Source organism: Marmota monax, unplaced genomic scaffold (assembly GCF_021218885.2).
Source record: "Marmota monax isolate L192 unplaced genomic scaffold, Marmota_monax_Labrador192_F-V1.1 WCK01_AAM20220418_F8-fsc00021, whole genome shotgun sequence".
In the NCBI taxonomy this organism is placed as follows: Eukaryota; Metazoa; Chordata; class Mammalia; order Rodentia; family Sciuridae; genus Marmota; species Marmota monax.
In genome coordinates this window covers 19,469,115-19,487,933 of record NW_026695228.1, presented here as the reverse complement: position 1 = coordinate 19,487,933, position 18,819 = coordinate 19,469,115, and the positions used below count along the sequence as shown (strand labels likewise).

General features: G+C 50.8%; 1 protein-coding gene across 1 annotated transcript; it reads right to left on the bottom strand.

Moving 5' to 3' along the window:
• Positions 1-340: 340 nt before the first annotated feature.
• On the bottom strand, positions 341-16,693 carry Atp13a1 (ATPase 13A1). The gene is made up of 26 exons (XM_046437013.2): positions 15,965-16,693; positions 13,437-13,526; positions 13,138-13,328; positions 11,403-11,475; positions 11,044-11,199; positions 10,871-10,940; positions 10,684-10,790; positions 10,071-10,200; positions 9,907-9,962; positions 9,597-9,723; positions 9,384-9,521; positions 9,183-9,303; positions 8,577-8,734; positions 8,090-8,265; positions 7,903-8,013; positions 6,728-6,853; positions 5,738-5,846; positions 4,082-4,281; positions 3,898-3,994; positions 2,879-3,039; positions 2,695-2,809; positions 2,417-2,613; positions 1,293-1,435; positions 1,003-1,114; positions 771-914; positions 341-669 (listed from the first exon to the last, which is right to left on the bottom strand). The coding sequence occupies exons 1-26, from the start codon at positions 16,349-16,351 to the stop codon at positions 559-561; spliced, it is 3,606 nt and encodes a 1,201-aa protein (XP_046292969.1). The 5' UTR covers positions 16,352-16,693; the 3' UTR covers positions 341-558.
• Positions 16,694-18,819: the final 2,126 nt, after the last annotated feature.

The following is an 18,819-nucleotide window of genomic DNA, read 5'->3' as shown; positions in this document are numbered from 1 at the left end:
CCCTTGAAAGGAAGGACACTATCAGTACTAGGGCTGAGCCACGGTTCTGGGTCACATCCTGGCTGTGAGACCCTGGCAATTGCCACCCTAATCTGTGATGTGAGGTTGGCACCACGGGATAGGACCCCAAGAAACATGACCCAAGTCCCCAGTATCTATAGTGGTGTGGATCATATTTTACACATCTAAGATACCACCAAGAGGAAGGCAAACTGTTGTATCAAGTATTTATGGAAGAGGGAAAAAGACAGCCAATCCTAACCTCTCCCAGTACCTGAGATTCACCTGGCTTGTGACCTGCAATAACCCCTGTGTGGCACAGACAACATGGAGGCAAGGCTTCTTAAAATCTTGGATGCTGCTTTATTTAACAAAGGGGCTATTTCCACAAGCCAGGCCAGCAGAGGGCTGTGGGGGCCCCAGTTCAGTCTTCCAAGGGCAAGGCCAGGAAGCCTCACCATGGGGGTAGGGGTGGGGGACACTGTTTCCTCCTGGGGCCCTGGCAGGGCTCCCGCCTGGTGGCAGCCAGGGTAGACGGTGGGTACCAGCACCGCCATCTCAGGAAGGCACTTTCAGCTTTGGGGTCCCCAGGAAGAACTGCAGGACACGGTCGGCCAGGAGCGCCAGGCAGAAGTCCAGAAGCAGGACCTGGGCGATGACGAGCTTGAACTGTTAAGAGCAGAGAGGGCTGATGAGTTGGGGACCTGTGGACAAGTCCTTGTAGGTGGGCCCAGGCTGAGCCCCAGATGTACCTCTGCAGGGCCACTCACCTCCACAGGGATGTCCACGAGGCCAAACTGGCTGTTGAAGTCAGGTGAGGAGCCGAGGAGCAGGCCAACAATGGCCAGGAGTGACACAGCCAGGCTCCACACCAGGGGCTTATTCTCGGGCAGGCTCTCCATGAAGGGTGGGCCCTGTGGGGACAGAGGGACAGATGGCTGCATGTGGTAGGGGCCAAGAGGACATGTAGCAGGGTGTGCTGGGCAAGAGGCCAAATCTCACCTTATAGTTGATGGCGAAGGTGGCCATCTGCATGGCCATGGCCATGATGTACACAGTGCTGTTAACTAGGGTTGGTTCAAACTCCTTGTACAGGTCCACAAACTGCTCCCGCCTGTAGAGATGCCGGGGGGGGGGGGGGGGGTGGGAAGAACCCCTCCCTTGCTCATGAACCCACTATGGCTCCTTGGTACCCCATCCAAGATGACCCCCAGGCTCTTATAAACATCTGCACACATATCCACCTGCCATTCCCAACCACAGACATTACTTCCTCTGGGGACAATACTTACTTCCCAGGGCTGCGGGCCTGGGCCTCACTGTACAGGTAGACAAGGCTCAGGAAGTGCACAAAGAACTGGAGCATAACCGTGAGGATTGTATATAGGTTGAAGATATTGGGCAGGGGTCGCTCTCGAGACAGGGTCTTCAGGGGCTGCAGCAGAAGGGTTGGGGGTGGAGTCAAGGCCTGGCTTGTCCTAGGACCACTCTACCCTTTCCCTCCTGGGAGGCCTTGTGCAGATAGTGGTCACAAAATGCTAGGGTAAGGCTGGCACTGCTGCCCTAGTCTGGATCCTGTCTATACACTCCCCACAGCAGCCTTGGGAGTCTTAAAGTCAAAAGCACATTGTTCCAATTCACCCATTTCCGCTGTAACAGAACCCACTCAAAGCCCTTTCTGAGGCCCATGAAGTATCCATGGATTAGCCCTACCAACCTCCCAACCTCTGGCCACTGGGGTGTCAGCCTGTGCATGCCAGGGACTTTATGCTCAGTTCCTGATTGCCAGCAGCTCCCTCTTTATGAGTGGGCCTGAAGATCAGCATGGCATAGGACTCTATAAGGAGGTCCCATGTAGCCTGTGACCCACTTAGTTGTTTTTTTTCTTTTGGTACTGGGGATTGAACCCATGGGAGCTTAACCACTGAGCTACATCCCCAGCCCTTTTTTGTGTTTTATTTAGAGACAGGGCCTCACTAAATTGCAGGGGATGGCTTTGAATTCACGAACCTTCTGCCTCAGCCTCCCGAGCCGTTGGGATTACAGACGTGCGACAACACGCCTGGCTTTCACTTAGTTTTTTTCAGGGCCCTGCATATCCTCTGAGTGCTTTTGGTAATTGTTTCCCCATCTGACCTCTCCTTGCCTATGGATTCTGGCTGAATCAAGACCCCAGCCTGTAAATTGTGGGGACCCCAGGGTATGCCACTCAGAGGTATCCTGGAATCTTGGCCTGCACCTGCCCTGCTGGTACATCGTATACTATCCCAGACACAGCTTCTGGGCCCTGGATCCCCAATTATAACACAGAAATAAGAGTTCTCATTTTAGGGGCTGCTGTGAGGGTGTCAGGGCTTTTAACAGTTGGCCCTAGCTGGCCCTTGTGTCCTGGCCTTCCAGCACCTCCAGGGCCTACCTTGGAACGAGAGATGAAGAGGAAGCAGCCAGCCAGTAGCAGCCCCTGCAATGTGGCCTGGAAGTCGCTGAACTTGACACCTTCAAGGTACAAGACACTCTGGCTATAGGCCAGGATGAGGGCATTGAGTGCCAGGATCTTGAACATCTGCAGTGTGGTTACCAATGTGCAACGGCCCTGCTTGATCACGTGGCAGACTGTGGGGTGAGAAAAAGCAGGTGTGGGTGGGGTGCAGTGAAGGGATGGGCATGGGCTTAATGGTGGGTGCTGGGACTCACTGCACTGGATGGATGAGAGCTTAGAGGTGAACGGTGCTGCAATGCTGGCATCCCCCAATTTCACAATAGGTGTGCTTTCATCCTCGAGGTCCCGCAGCACCTGGCTTAGGCGGTCCTGTGGGTTGGATGGCAGAGGATCAGCTCTGGCCAAAGTGGGTACCAGCATCTCCCTCCATTGACTCACCCTTTGGGAAGTTGGTGGTTCCTCAGAAGGTAGAAGCCCCGACCTCTGCTTGGCCGTCCTGGAGGTGGCCCTAATACCACTGTTGTTCAGAACTGGGCTGTCCCGGGGCCGCCGTCGCCGCTCAACGACTCTCTCAGGGGCATTGGCAAGGAGTGCTACACCTGGTAAGGCAACAGGAGCAGGGGGTAAGTGAGGTCCTCAGAAACGGACTCCAGTGTATTTGTTCATAGCAGAACTGGACATGCCAGCCTCAGAACCTTTCACCTGACCCCCCTAAGGAGACCTCAGAAGATGTCCATTTTGCTTTCAATAAACTACAAAGAAAGAAAAACAAAATCCACAACAAAAAAAGAAAACAAAAGCCACAATAAAAAAAGAAAACAAAAGCCACAACAAATACAACGAAAAATCACACTACAGAAAGAGTTACAACTACACTTTTTCCAAAAAAACTTATTGCCCAAAGAGGATAACAGGAGGAAGACAATCCTTCATACAATTCTTTAATAGGTAAAACAATGGAACAATGGAAAACCTCAGAAACTACTTTAGGTTGACCTATTTTGTATTTTATTTAGAGACAAGAGTCTTATTGAGTTGCTTAGCGCCTCGCTATTTCTGAGGCTGGCTTTGAACTCACGATCCTCCTGTCTTAGCTTTTTGAGCCACTAGGATTACAGGCGTGTGCCACTATGCTCGGCTTAAAGTTTAACTTAACGCTGGTGTCCCTTTGACAGAGATCTCAGTCTATGAAGCACCAGCAATCATTTCAGCCCCTGGTTTTCTGAGTTGCCTTCCCCATTTGCCCCATCTCTCCCAAACTCTGTTCCTGTCTCTTGCACCACTTTGATGTCTGAATCATGGTGGCCCCCCCAATCCCTTGCACTGCTTCCTCACAGGAAGTGGTGCCTTCGTGACTACCCATGTGCAATCAAGGCCAAGTTTTCTTGCACAGTGATATGTGCCCAACACCAGAACCCTGAAGGGACAAACAGCTGCCAGCTACTATTAGGGCTCACCCACATCGGCGTGCTTCAGGGCGCCCACGTCGTTAGTGCCATCCCCACACATGAGGGTCACGTAGCCCAGCTCCTTCAGACTGGTGATGACAAATTCCTGCATGACAGAGGCATGCTGAGTGAGGGCTGTGTGCCCACTCACAGGGTCCCCAGCAACCCTGTCTCCCTAGTACCCTGCACGCACCTTCTGTTTGGGGGCCACACGGGCAAACACCTGTACGTGGGGGATGATATGGAGTAGCTGCTGGGGGTCGGTGGCCTGAAGGTGGGCCAGGCCATCACCTGTGAGGCACAGTGCATGCTCCAGGGCCAATGTCTTTGGGGAGCCCGGGGACAGGGGTAGTACGATGCTGCCATCAATGGAACGCCACTCGCACATTTGGCCTGTGGGGCATCCAAGGTCAGGGAAGAGTGCTCAGCTACTTAGACTCTCCTCTCTAGAATCCCCCATCTTCCAACACCACCCCACTTCACCCCACCCCTGCCGACCTGAGCCCTAGACACTTGGACCAATACCATAGCTCACCAAATACTTGCTCCTGCTCCTGCTCCAGGCACTCCACAGAGAATATTCACTGAACCCTTAGGTATAGCTGAGGGAACTAAGAACCTGAGCCTGAGCTATTTGCTTAAGATTACATGATGGGGCCAGATGCAAATCCAGACAGCCTGATCTCAGAAGTGAAACCACCCTTCACCTTGTGCAAAGCACCCTTGACACTGATCCCTCACCTAATGAACTCCCATCTTCACTGCCTGCCTGAAACCTGATTTTCCTAGGACAGCCTCCCTTCCTGCTCTGAGAATGCTCTCATGTTGTGTGCTTTCTTTCTCTTTTTTCAGAACTTGGCCTTGGCTTGGATGCAGGAGTTGAGGATGAAGAGGCCAGGGCAGCCCACCCCACAATGAACCACTCACCCTGGAAATGTCTCAAGTGGGAGGGAAACCAAGCTCCTCCTGGGTTTTGTTATAGCTGTTTATACCAGCTTTGTTGTCAACAATAGTTCTGACTGTTCCCTCTGGGCCACCTGTCCACAATCCTGGGGTTCCGGGATTGAGCTTTCTAAGGGGCAGCTGGCTAGTTGCAGGAGCCAGCCTGGTTGGACCCTACCCAGCAACTAACTGGCCCTGTAAACATTTGCCACCCATAGCCCTGTGATGCCACTGCTCCATGTAACTCCTCTCATGATCCTGTTGCACCTACCCAGGTCCTACACTAAGCACACCCCATGCCCAGTGACATCAAGTGAACTTGGCCAAGTAGGTTTACTTCCAAACCTCTGTTTCCTTGGGTACAAAACAGGGCACCAATAGCTGCCTTAGTAGTTGGCCTTCCCCTCTGAGGTGTGGGCAAGATAAACTGTACTGTGCAGTGTGGGACAGGTTAGGACTGACATGGTAACATGCACCAAGCCATCTACCTGGGGATTGGTCATACTGAGCACTTGGCAGATGATGGTATCATTGGGTGCTGGGGAGCCCAGCAGATCCCGAACTTGGGAAAAGAGCACTTGTACAGGGGCAGCCTGCTGGGCCCAAGATAGCTATGAGGAGGTGGCCAGTGAGCCAGTGTGGCTAGAGCAGCAGCCAGTGACACTGGGAACATGCAGAAAACCCAAGCTAGTGTGACCACCAGTGCCTCATTACTGTAAATTAACAATGCAGATCCTGGAACCAGTGACTGCCTGTAAGCTGCTCAATGACCTGGGGCTGTGATCAACAATATCACCATGGCAATGGGTGACTGAGGATACTGCTATCACTGAGGCAGGCTGCTGGGACAGGAGCTGTTCCTGGCCTAGGGTCTCCCCTGTGTCCCTTCCCTGTGCCAGAGCCTCACCTTTGTCTGAGGGAGGCTGCAGGATGAGCGTGTGGGCCTTTTCAATGAAGTGCAACTCCTGGGCCACGTGGCAGGCAGTGAGTGGGTTGTCGCCTGTGATCATGACCACCTTGGGGAGACAAGGGTGAAGGTTTTGCAAGGTAGGCCTGGCAGGGCAGAACCCAAGCCTGGAGAACTGGCCATCACATCTCTAAGATGAGATATGGAGGAGGTCAGTCCTCTAAGGTTGACCCCAAATGGGGCTTGGGGCCACAATCCACCCGACCCCATTTGGGTGCTGCACAAATGATGTGTATGTGAGTCTGAGTCCTGAGAATATCCATAAATTATTTTCAATCCCAATTCTCCATAACTTTTGTTTACAATACAAATTAAGCATCAGCCTCTGTATAGACTCTCTTGGCTTGGTAGTTTCCTATGGGAGGAACATTCTGGCAATGGGAAGGATGGACTGTGACCTTTGAGAGCTTGGTAGGAACCATCAGCCTATCATGGAATTGCTACCCCTGGGACTGACTACCTATCTCCCACAACCTAAAAAAAATTCTCAAGTTTCAAAACAGAAAAAAAACAAACCACCAGAGACAGACAAAAACATCTAGGAAAAGGGTAGGGTGCAGCTCAGTGATAGAATACTTGCTGAGCATATGCAAGGCCCTGGGTTTTGCCCCAACACTGTAAAAAATATAACAAAACCATCAGGACAGACAGGAGCCACCACCCTCATTTCCCTCACCACCAGCTTTAGCTTTAAGCTTCTTTTTCTCTAGGACAGGGCTGGGGTGAGGGAGTGGGGAAAACAGCCCTGCTTCCCAAGGATACTGGGAGATGTGTGGAGGTGACATGAGAAGAGCCAAGAGTGTCCTAGAGTGTCCTCTGGTTGGGACAGAGCGAGCACTGCAGGTATGACTGCACCTGGCTAAAATCTCACTACTGAGACTATAAGGCTGACATTGTTCTCTGCTGCCACCTCCCTGGCCCATGCCATACCCGATGGGATGCATTCTGAATCTCTCGAATAACAGCCTTGGAGTCAGCCTTGAGTGGGCAGGAGACCACGATGAAACCGACAAACTTGAGGCTGCATTCCAGGGCTTCACGCTTGACCTCCCGGGCCTGTGGACAGATGTGAGGAACCTTTACCATTGGTTCCTCTGCCAGTCCCCACTTAGCACTTCCCGTAGAGTGGAGATAACAGTCCCTTTCTCAGGAACTAGAGCTTCATGTAACAGTGCTGGGTGTGGGGGATGGAAGGAAAGATCCTGTCCTTAAAGGACAGTTAGGCTAGGGTCAGGGGAGGTATAAGGAAGATGCTAGGCATTCTTGACGGATGGAGTCTGGCAGTAGTTGGTGTCTAGGTTTTTGGATCATGCCTCTACCTTCTGGTTGTGGACATGGGCATATCATGGAACCCTTAAGGCTTAGCTTCAGAGTCAATAAGGTTGGGACTCTTTCCTGTAGCCAATTACCCTTATCTCCCCTGTACCTTCAGGGAACTCCCAAGATACCAAGAGAAAGAGATGATAAAAGAGAATCACAGAAAACAGAGTACTGAGTGCCACCACAGAGATGGGGAAATGGGGTGGACAGGGTTCGAGATGGCATCTGGGGGCATGGGGAAGGCTTCAGAGATCATGGCTCTTGAAAAAGGCAAGGGCCTGTGCCACTGGGGAGCAGAGGGCTCCAGATTCAGGAGCAAGACAGTGACCACAAGGAAGAACACGTGCTGGCTATGAGCCTAGACTTGACCTGGGGCCCTGCACACAATGCTACAACCTGACATTAAGTTCTAGAAGGATGCTGAGGATGTATGTAAGCAGCCTGAATAAGGGCCAAGGGACAGCAGGCAAAGGGGAAGCTGTTGGCATTGGACGGGGGAGAAGAATTTGTGGATGAAGAGATGTGGGCTAAAAGCTGAGGATGCTGCTAAGACCTTTCAGCGACCAGGAAGTATGGAAGGGAAGGAATGCGACTGGGAGATGGGAATCTGCAACACCTGCCACTCCCTAAGGAGGGTACACAGGACATGCCAGAGTGGGGACAGGAGATGAAGCCCAGATGTGCTCCAGGCGACACAGTCCCATGGTTGAGATCTGAGATATAAGGTAGAAGCTGGAGGAAGGGAGGTGACAGGAGGATGGCAGATGAAAAGCCTAGATCCTTACCTGCTGGTGGGTAAGGTGCCCTAGCTCCTTGTACCCCAGTGCGAGGACGCGGGCTCCTTCTCGTGAGATCTCAGTGTGGATGTGGTGGTAGTCAGGCGGGCACTGGGAAAACTGCAGGGAATGCAGGGGGATGTCACTGTCTGTCCCTTGCCCTCCCCACCTCTCTCCAGGACCAGGGCAGGCTCACCATGGAGTGCAGGGTTTCAGGGGCCCCCTTCACAGCCGCGATGTAGCAGAGGTCAGTGGAGCCGAGCTTCTCATAGGAGGCGAGCACGGACATTCGTTTTAGGGCACTGGCAAAATGAAAGCGCTGGTGAATTTTCAGCCCCTGAGTTTTAATACTTCGGGGGAATACTTTCTCATCTGGAAACAAATAAGTACGAGTCCTGAGGGGCTTTGCTCCAAAGAGGCAGCCAAGCCCCCACCTCTCCGCCCAGCCTCCCCACCTCCTTCCCTCCCGGGGGTCAGAGCTGGGAGACCTGAGCTTGGAGAATGCTAGCACTGTGGCTTCTGCCAGAACAGCGTGGATTCCAATCCAGGAGGACACCCAAGGATGTGGACTGTCCCGGGACTGAGGTGAGCCTGTGCCCACTGGTCTAGGCTAACACTACAGTTGTGGGCCCACCTGCCCAAAGAGAGGTAACCCGTGACAGCCTGAAACTCTAGCCCCTCACCTTTGGTCAGTGTCCAGTCCACGGCTGTGAGCATGGCCTTCTCAAGGGGGTCACCCACAAGGGTGCCATCATCAAGCTGCATAAGGGAGTGGCATGAGGCCAGGGCACGGTGTGTTTCTACAGGGATGCTGGACACTGGGGTCACCTCCTTCCCATCTCTGCAAGGACGGGGAGTAGCTGGTTATAGGATAGAGGCAAACCAGTTGGAGCTGTACCTCTACCAGGGGAAGGACCCCAGGAATTCCAGAAAGGGACAGCGGGATGCACCCTAACAAAGCACTTGTTCTGTGGCCTTGGATAGGAGTCTGGGTCCTCATGAGACTGTACCAGCCTCACAGAAGGCCCGAGAGATCGTGTATTGTGCATGAAGTCACATGGCTGGTGTGGAGTGGAGGTTGGGCTGGCTGCTCTGGGCCTGAACTGAGCTCTCATGCTGATACGCTTATTCTAATAGAGGACAACAGGGGGAACCTCAGGAAGCAGACCTTTGAGACAGGGCTTCTGGCAGGTCTTCACTTCAAGGGTCTGGGCTAAACTGTTTATCTCTTGATTTCCCAGAAGCCCCTTTGCTGGGCACCCTTAAGGCCCACAGTCTCTGACACTCACCTTAGCCCAGCCACACCACGCACCACTAAGCTGTCACTGGTCAAGGTTCCTGTCTTGTCAAAGCAGCACACCTCGACCTTGCCCGCAAAGGGGATCCGGAAGGGCTCCGTGCAGTACATGTCTGAGGAGTGGGAGTCAAAAGTCAGGGATCCCATCAAGATCCAGTGTAGTCAGTACCCCAGAACCACCTTTCACACTCACAGAGCTTGGCCAGGGCAATGAGGGAGGTGTTGACAGCTAGGGACAGCTCAATGGGCAGCTCAGGGGGTACAACCGAGGTGAGGATCAGGGTGCACTCCAGAAACAGCTTGTAGCGGTTCCGGCTGGGGTCCTTAGTGCCTGCAGAGACAGGGCCTGCCAGTCTGAAAGCCAAGAGGGCAGGGTCTCAAAGAGGGGTAGGGCCATGTTGCTTACCTTCAATCCACACATAGGCAGCCGCTGCAATGGCAAAGACCAGGAGGAAAAGGATAAAAATGAAGGTCTCCAGGTTGTTTGCGGTCACCCTCTTGACCCCAAAGAGAATTGTGCGCAGCAGCTTGCCCTAGAGGGATAGAAGGACAGAAACCTTTTCTGGTGGGAGACCTGCAAGAGAATGGTGGTCTTCCCTGCCTGAGAGCATCAAGGCCAGATTTTCTATATTCTGGGGTTGAAAAGGGCCAATATTTCAGCCATCCAGTACCAACCCTGGGGCCCGTCCTCCCTAGCCCTGGTCAAAGCCTCGCACCTGGGAAGTGTTGAATCCGGTACGCAGGACATAAGCCACACACCCATTGTCAACCGCTGGGGAGACAAACAGAGCCATCGTCATTCAAGTACCTCATGATCAAGCAGATGTGGGGAGGAGGGGTTGGGAGACAGGGTACCCTTAGACACCCCTGAGGCACCTACGCTTCAGGCCTGTGGTGGCCTTCTGTGGGGGTATGTGTTGTACCACCTTGGTGCCCCCAAAGATGACATGGAGCCGGGAGTCAGCTTGGAGGTCCAGCACCCGGTCTGGGTTAAGGTCTTCAATTGGCTCCTAGGCGGGGAAGAAAGATGAAAGGTCTTGATGGTCATCCCCCACCTTAGACTCCTTGGTGAGAGTCTCTGGAGAGCTACACCCTGAGGCTGGGATGAGCCAGTCTGATCCCCATGGGTTTTTGTGCCTGACCTAGCAAATTCCACCCAGCCCTCAGGTTTCTGCCTTCACCAGAGACAACAGGCCTTTCCCTGTCTTCTCTCTGCATACATGTGCAGCACTGATACCCCATGACCCCACACCTGGCCTCCTGGTTTCTCTTCGCCTGCCTCAGTCTAACATCCCAAGGTGTCTGGATATACGCCTGATGTCTGCAGTTTCTCACTTCCACTCCCCAATACTACCCAACACCCCTCCCCCCGTCCATGGCATTAACTTGAGTCCACTTTGCCTCCTCCATCTGTGCCTGGAAAGGACCCCAGCTCAACCACTCTCTTGGCCCACACACCAAAGTGGACTGAGGACCCCCCATCCCCCAAGCACCTTCATTTGTGGCACCGACTCCCCTGTGAGCATGGCCTCGTCCACGATGCAGCGGCCCCGCAGCAGCAGCACATCACAGGGCACTAGGTTTTCCTGGGGGGAGCGGCCTGTGGGGGAAGGGTGAGAGAACTGGCCAGTGGCCCTGAGGAAGGGGCTTCCACCTAGATATCACAGAAAGAGGTCTCACCGATGGAGACAATGTCCCCGGGAACAATCTCATCACTGGCAATGGGCCTCCACTTGCGGTTTCGGTAGACCTATATGGGGGTGTGTTTGTCAGTACAAAAGACACACCTGTGCTATGATTACCCCAAGAATGGGCAAGGATGCCCCCACCCCAGACATCCCTGCTAGTTGTACCTGTATCATGTGGGGCTTATTGCCCATCTTCCGGATCTCTGACATGTTCCGCATCTGTTGCTGCACCAATGAGGCCTCAAAAGCCACCAGCATGGACAGTGTGAAGACACTGTAGTACCAGTACTCATCCAGACACCAGAGCCCCACGCAGAACACCTGTGGGACACTGGACTGTCCAACCCTGCTCACCTGTCCTGCCCCCTGGAACCCTGTGCACCTGAGGGATACAAGTTCCACCCACAGGCTCTGACCCATGAGGACAGGGAGGTTTGGGGATTTGGAGGTGGCAGACAGACTTGTACTGGCTGTGAAAAACCCAAGGGAGAGGACAGGAATAAGGACCAGACCTGCTCCTTTACCTGAAAGACAAAGAAGGGGGCTGTGGCTCTCTCCTTGAAAAGCTCAGAGAAGTCAGGCACCACCATCTCAGCCCTGCAAAAGACCATATCCCACATCCAGTTACTGATGCAAAGCCACTGAGGTGCAAAGACCCTATCCTTGACACCTCCACCCGGGGACACTGTAGGCCTCCAGGAGAAACGAGGAGCCAGGTATGGTAAGCTTCCAGATAGGAAGCTCCACTAAGCCATGATTCCTCCTTGGCTCTGTTGTGCCCAGTGCTGACACACTGATCACATAGTCCTCTGCTCTGCAGAACCCAGGCTTCAGAATCTGCAACAGGCTCTTCTGGCATCACCCACCTAGAGGGCCTGGGGCAAGATCAGAACCCTGCCACCTGGTCAGGTGAAACAACAGATAGAAGAGTGACCAAACAAGGGGAGCCCTTGCAGAGGGTACTGATAGCTGGGCACTGGCAGTGGTTTTCCATTTTGGGTTCTCTTGGGGGTCTAAATACAGAGCCTCAGTCCTACCCCCAGTGGAACTAGGATTACCTATCTTCCCGAATAAAATCCCTGGAATTCAGAGAGCTTGGCTCAAGGGCGTCTTCTGTGGCACTGTATGGTAGCCCAGTCTAAGGCCCAACAAATGAGGGAATGAAGGGACATGACCAGATATAATGGGATGTGAGATGATGAAACCAAAGAATGATCCCACTGTTGTAAAAACAACCCATAACAACAGGGCTCCCATCCTGTATCCTGTTAGGGGCCTCTACTCAAGGGAAAATGTCATGAAATAAAATATCTATGCCACTTCATTTATGTGGCCCACCTCAGGCTAGGGGAGATGGTAAATGCTTCTTCGAAATCTTCACCTTACATAAACAGTCATGGTAAACACCTTTATAATTTCCTGAAAATCACTGCGCCAGTAAAGAATCCCTTGAGATATCTTGTGTGTTTCTAGGTAGAGGACCATTGCCACAATGGCCAGGATGGGAGCTTGACAGGGTCTGAAGTCCAGCTTCATGCTGTCCCTTCCTGGATGCATGCCAGCACATGTGGTTTTGGTAAAGATTGAAGGAGAAAGTGCATATGGAGCATCTGTCATTCTACTCAGTACAAAAGAATAGCTATTATGACCATCAATGTCATTCTTTTTTTACTAGGGATGAAATTCAGGGTCTTCCACACATGGGTTCTACCAGTGAGCTCCACCTCTGGCCCTACTAAAATCCTTTTCTGTGTGTGTGTGTGGCAGGGTGCTGGGTATCCAACCCAGGGTCTTGCTTTTGCTAGGCAAATGCTGTACCACTGGGCTATATCCCCAGGTTTTCCTCAGGCTGGCTTGAACTCATAATCCTCCCACTTCAGCCTCTTGAGTAGCTGGGATTACAGGTGTGTACCATAACATACCTGGCTAGGGACAAAAGTTTAAAGAACAAATTTAAAAGAGGAAATTGCAAGAACAAAATAAAAACTGCTGCTGAGGAAGGCCATGGACCACGCTCCCTTGAGAAGTAGCATGTTTAAGAGTCTCACACCATGGGGCAAGGGTCTTCATTCTAGGCCCTCTGGCAATTTGTGTCAGCAGACAAGTTTGAGGGAGATAGAGTACAGCATGTTTCTCAAAGGTGCTATGTTCACCTGATATGTTTGGCTAAAAGGCAGATATCTGTCTCACATCTTGGACACCCTAAGCAGGGAGCAGAGCAGGGTAGAAATGCCAAAGGGGCCAGCAACAGGGACTCACTTGTTGCTCCCAAATTTCTTCTCAGCTGCTCGGATCTCTGCATCTTCCTGGAACCCTCTGTTGCTCTGATAATATGAGAAGGTGTTTCCCACAGGAAAGGCCACAGGGAGGAATTGCTTTTTCTCAAGAGCATCATAGGAATACTTGATCTTTTGGAATTCAAAGGACAGCACCTCAAGCCCATCTTCACCCTGCAGTAGAAGGTATGTTTGTAACAGAGGACTCTGACCTGAGGGATATCAGTATCCAGGAATCCCTCCCAAGCCCTTGATCTGGGTGGCCCAGTAGGTAGTCCCTACCTCATCACGATGCAGGGCCACGAGCTCCGTGGAGCCATTGTTGGGGGTCGGTACCACCTTTACGAAGGTCGCTTTGCTAGGGTTGTATTCCTGCCAGAGGCAAAGCATTGCCACTGAGCCCTTTTCAACCCATGGGTCCACAGCTCCCATGGGTGGGGGCATGTGGGCACAGCAGCTGCATGGTCATGTTCCAAACATATCACTGGGCTCTGACACTGGCCTGGCCATTTTCCAGCCTGTCATTGTATAAGGGGCACCACCTCACTGTGCCCCTGACCCCATATCATGAAACTGGAGTCATGGATAGCACCCAACACCCAGGGCTGTGAATCAACTCACATGTTCCTACCATGTATGAAGCCCTAGGTTTGATCTCAACACAAAGAAAAGAAAAAAAAGAGGAAGAATGATAGCTGGCACTTAGTACAAGCTCCCTCACAGCCCACCCCTTACCACTCTGTCTCTCCCCAATTCCCTATTCTTGTTGTGTAGTCTAACACACAAGGTTTATCCATGTCTGAACAAAGGGCCTTGGTATATGCCCTTTTCTCTACCTGGAACACATCATACAATTGGCTCCCCTGATGCCTTCAGACCTTTACTTATATGTCACCCTCTCAGAAGCCCTTCCTGGCTGCCCCACCTAAAGTTCCCTGGCAATGGCCCCATGCTTATCTCAATGTTGTCTCTTTTTCTTGTGGTGTTGGAGATCAAACTCAGGGACTTGCACATGCTAGGCAAGTGCTGTACCATTGAGCTACACCCCCATCCTTTTTTGGTTATTTTATTTTGAGATAGGGTTGCCTAGGCTGGCCTCAAATCTGTAATAGAGCAGCTGGGATTTCAGGCAGTGCCTCAATGTTATCTCTTTTTAGCATCAACTGCTGAGAACGAGTTATTTCTCCCACCAAAGCCACAAAGGCAGTTGACTTTGCCTGTTCTGTTCCTGCTGTTTACCTAAGACACAGGAAGTACTCCCTCAATCCTGTGTGCTGTATTCTTTCCATGGCTGCTGTTAGACCCTCCTTTTCTGCTAGATCCTGTGATGACTGGGGGGGGAGAAGAAGGGGATAGGAGCATGGTCATGACTCTAACAAACTGCCATGAAGGGAGTAGACTAGACACAGAAGCAGGCATAAAACAGCAGTAAATATAGAACTACGAACTCTGGTAATGCCATGAGAGAAAAGTACAAAATATATGGTGCTGATTCCATGGTAGGCACTTTGCAGATTTCATTTCAGCTCTTCATAATTGCACTTGGAGGTAGGTGTTACTGTTCTCTCTTTACAGGAGGGAGAAACTGAAACTCAGACAGTAGAACCACCCATCTGAGTTGTGATCAGTCTCTCCTAACTCCAAGGCTGTTTAGCTCCTCCCTGGAAAGGAAGTTCACAGCTACACTGTTTTAGCTGCAGACCAAAGGGCAGCTAAAAGCCAGTGAGGGTGGATGGAGAATGTCACAATCCTCAAATCCCCTTCCTTTAATTGTCTATTGCTGGGGTCTTTCATTGTACCAACAGAAGTCACCAAGACCAGAAGTTTCTCCCCTGGGATGTTTTACTGGAGGGGAGAATGGATTCACACTGTCAGGAGAAAGAGGATCCAATGCATATTAAGAGCCAAAGAAAGTGGCTCTATCTCATCCTGCAACTCCTGTTGCTGTCCCCTTTTCCTCTTCTTGAGGTCAACACACACCTGGGATTAGAAGGGAGTCTCACTGGAGGCAGACCTCAGTGTCCAGGGCTCCAAACTTGCTGGTATGTAATGAGGCAGGCACAGCAGGTGGTGGTGTAGTCACTGGATGTCAACTGCCAATCTAGGGCAGTTTGTGGTCACCACCTTCTGTAGCAGCACTCATTCATTTAGAACTCTGGACTGAGGGTCACATGCACTGCCTTGCAACTGTATACTGAGTAGTCCTCACCATCACCACCCTTAAAGATAGTCATTATGAGACTTCAAGCTATTAAGCTGCTTACTCACAAATAGCTCACTTTAAACATTGCAACTCACTGCATTTCATGCTTTTTTGATCTAGCATAGCTAGGAGGCTGAACATTTGCACAGCGTTACTTGGTTATAGGACCAGGCATCACAGATGGAGGGAACCCACCCCACAGATCTAGCCTCACACTTTGAAAATCAAAATAGGAGACATTCCAGAAGGCAGGCAGGACTGTTTCTGGAGAAACAACAGAGTATTTGACAGTGTGGGAGCTAGCACTAACACGTCCTATCAAACAGCAACATATGCTGAGCCCTGCACAAGTCTTACAGGTATGACATTATTGAATTTAAATTAATGTACCCAGAGAAAACGAAATAAATCCACACCTGGATCGCACAGCAAGTCAGCAACGGGGTCAAGATTAAGCCTGAGCCAAAGGGTAGAGGGCGCCAATGGGGACTCAGTCCTAGCAGATGGGGAGGATCCGGACGTGCTGGGGACCTACAAGATTGCTGCAGCTGGGATCCGTGGCAAGGCCCAACTGAGCCAGGGGTCGGGCTTGTGCGCGCGCACTTACCGGGGTGCAGGTGAGCGCGCAGTGCGCGTGCACGGACCAATGCCCCGAGAGGACGGTGAGCGCGTGCGCGAGGCAGATGGTGGCTAGCACAAGCAGCGCGGCCTCGGGGATCTGAGCCCAGCTACTGCCCCAGCCCCAGCAACCGGCGGCCGCAGCGCCCAACCACGCTGGGTAGAGCAGACCCGCGAACGGCAGCACGGTGAGGCGCCGCAGCAGAGCGAGCCGCCGGTATGGCCACACAGCGGCAACCAGCTCGTCGCCGCTTGCTATGAGCGCTGGCCCGGCAGCAAGGAGCGCGTGCGGTTGCAGCCCAGGCTTGGGCTGCCCGTCGGGCCGGGCCCCACAAGACCCGGCCCCGCAGGGCACCGTGTTGCCCACCGCCGCCATCTTTCCCAGCGCCGCGCTCGTTTCCGGGCAGAGGCACCGCCTCACTTCCGATATGTTACTTCCGGTGAACCCCGATCACCGCCATGGTGGACCTGGCAGTAGGAAGCACCAGGGCAACCAGGAAGGCTGGGTCCGGAAGTGGTTACTCAGGGAGCCGCCATAACAGCCTATGGTCGGTAGGAGAGAAAAGGCGTCGCCATGACAGGGCCTCAAAGCCCTAAATCGGCCTTCCCCCGCTGCCACGCCGGATTATGACCGGAAAGGACAAAGCAGGGAGGGTAGGCTGAGCGCCACCATGACAACCTGAACAGGAAGAGGCGAGCCTTCCTCGGAGACTTCACCAGCTCCGGCCATGAGGGGCGGAGCCTGGAGAGTGAGAAGAAGAGGCCAGTCTAGGAAGAGGGGAGTTGAGGGACTGGTCCGTTACGGGGCGTGGCCTGTCATGAGGGCGGGGCTTGTGAGGGACGGGATGGGATGCCTCTCCTCCGGGACTGGCAGGACTACAGAGCCGACCTAGAACACAACTATACCTGATCAGAGCTGTAACAGACATACACTCTAAAGTCATGGTTTAAAATTAGAAAGTGAAAATCGGCGATTATGTGAAATTATATATTATTATGTATTACTCAACTGTTGTGTTGCACAAATGCTATTATTGAACACAACTACAATAGGACTACTAAACACTGCCAATTAATAGTAATTAATAGGATGAAACAATTAGTATGTGTGAGAAAATAATAATAGTATTTTAAATGTATCTGTGTCATGGCAATTTCTCTTAACTCCTTTTAAGATTTTTTTTATTGCATGTTTCAATTTCGTAGGCTCTATTGTTGGGTTTTGGTTTTGCTTCTGTTTTTTGTGGTTCTTATTAACCTGGGCGTAGGTGTGCTAGGCAAGCACTCTACTAACTGAGTTACATCCCCAGCTCCTATTGTTGGGTATTCCTTTTTTTTTTTTTTTTAAGTTGTTGATGAACCTTTATTTTATTCATTTATATTTATATGTGATGCTTAGAATTGTAAGTCATTGCCTCACACATGCTAGGCAAGCCCTCCACCACTGAGCCACAACTCCAGCCCCTGTTGTGTATTCTTAAGATACATACATTTAAAACTTTGTAAGTCCATATCAGTGGTGCATACTGATTATCCTAGGGACTAGGGAGGCAGGAGAATTGAAAGTTCAAGGCCATCCTGGGCAACTTATTAGCAAGACCTTGTCTTAAATAAATAAATAAATAAATAACCAACTCCTTAACACCACATAAATCTCTCTCTTTTCCCATCCCAAATACATACATATAGGGTCATGTCTTAAGTTAAATATATGTCAAAAATTCTTTTTTTTGTGTGTGTGGTGATACTAGGGATTCAACATGGCCTTGTGCAAACTGCACAAGCTACATTCATAGCCCATTCCAAAAGAAAGATTTATTTTTATTTTTATTTTTTTTTTAATTTTTAGACAGGGTCTTACCAAAATTGCCCAGTATGGCTTCAAATTTGCAAACCTCTTGTCTCATCCTCCCAAGTAACTGGGATTGTAGACCTATGCCACTGCTCAAAAATGTATCTAAGTTGATGTGGTATGTGTCTTTAATCCTAGCTATTCAGGAGGCTGAGGCAGGAGGACGTAAATTCAAGGCCAGCCTTGAAAATTTAGTAAGACCCTGTCTAAAAATAAAATTTAAAAGGAGTGTGGGTGTGGCTAGTGGTAGAGTGCTTGCCTAGCTTGTTTGAGGTCCTGGGTTGGATCCCCAGTTCTGCAGGGTAAAAAGTGCATTTAATACACCTAACTTACTTGATATACCTTAGCAACACAATACATTGTAGAGAATCAATTGTTTCCCTTGTGATCACATAGCTAACTGGGATCTGCAAACTGCTGCCCTTCTCTGCATCATGAGGGAGTATCATACGGCACATAACTAACCTGAGGGAAAAAAATAAAAATTAAAAATTTGATGTATAATTTCTACTGAAACTTAATTTTCAAACTGTTATAAAGTTGAACTTTTGTAAGTCAGGATCCATCCATAATTCATGTTGCTTAGATGTATCATTATTTGCTCCAACCTGAAGTGTGACTTTCCATTTAGAGAGCATGTGTAATCCGGCATGTTTTCACAAATAATGTCTGGGTTTTGGACTAGAAATGTAGCTCAGCGGTAGAGTGCTTGCCTAGCATGCGTGAGATTAACAGAGAAGGAATAGGAAACTGTAACCTTAAATCTGAGAAGCTCTATAAACATCCTCACGATTATTCCCAAGGCTTAATCTTAGAGTATTATGAGTCCAATTAGTTCATTCATACATACATTGCTAGGCTAGTTTACACAATCTATTTTTTAGACTAAATAAAAGCAATGGAAAAATCTTGGAGACTTATGAGTACATTCCAGATTCTTTATCTATTAACTAGATGATGTCAACCTAGAGTTCCTGAAAGAACCAGACCAC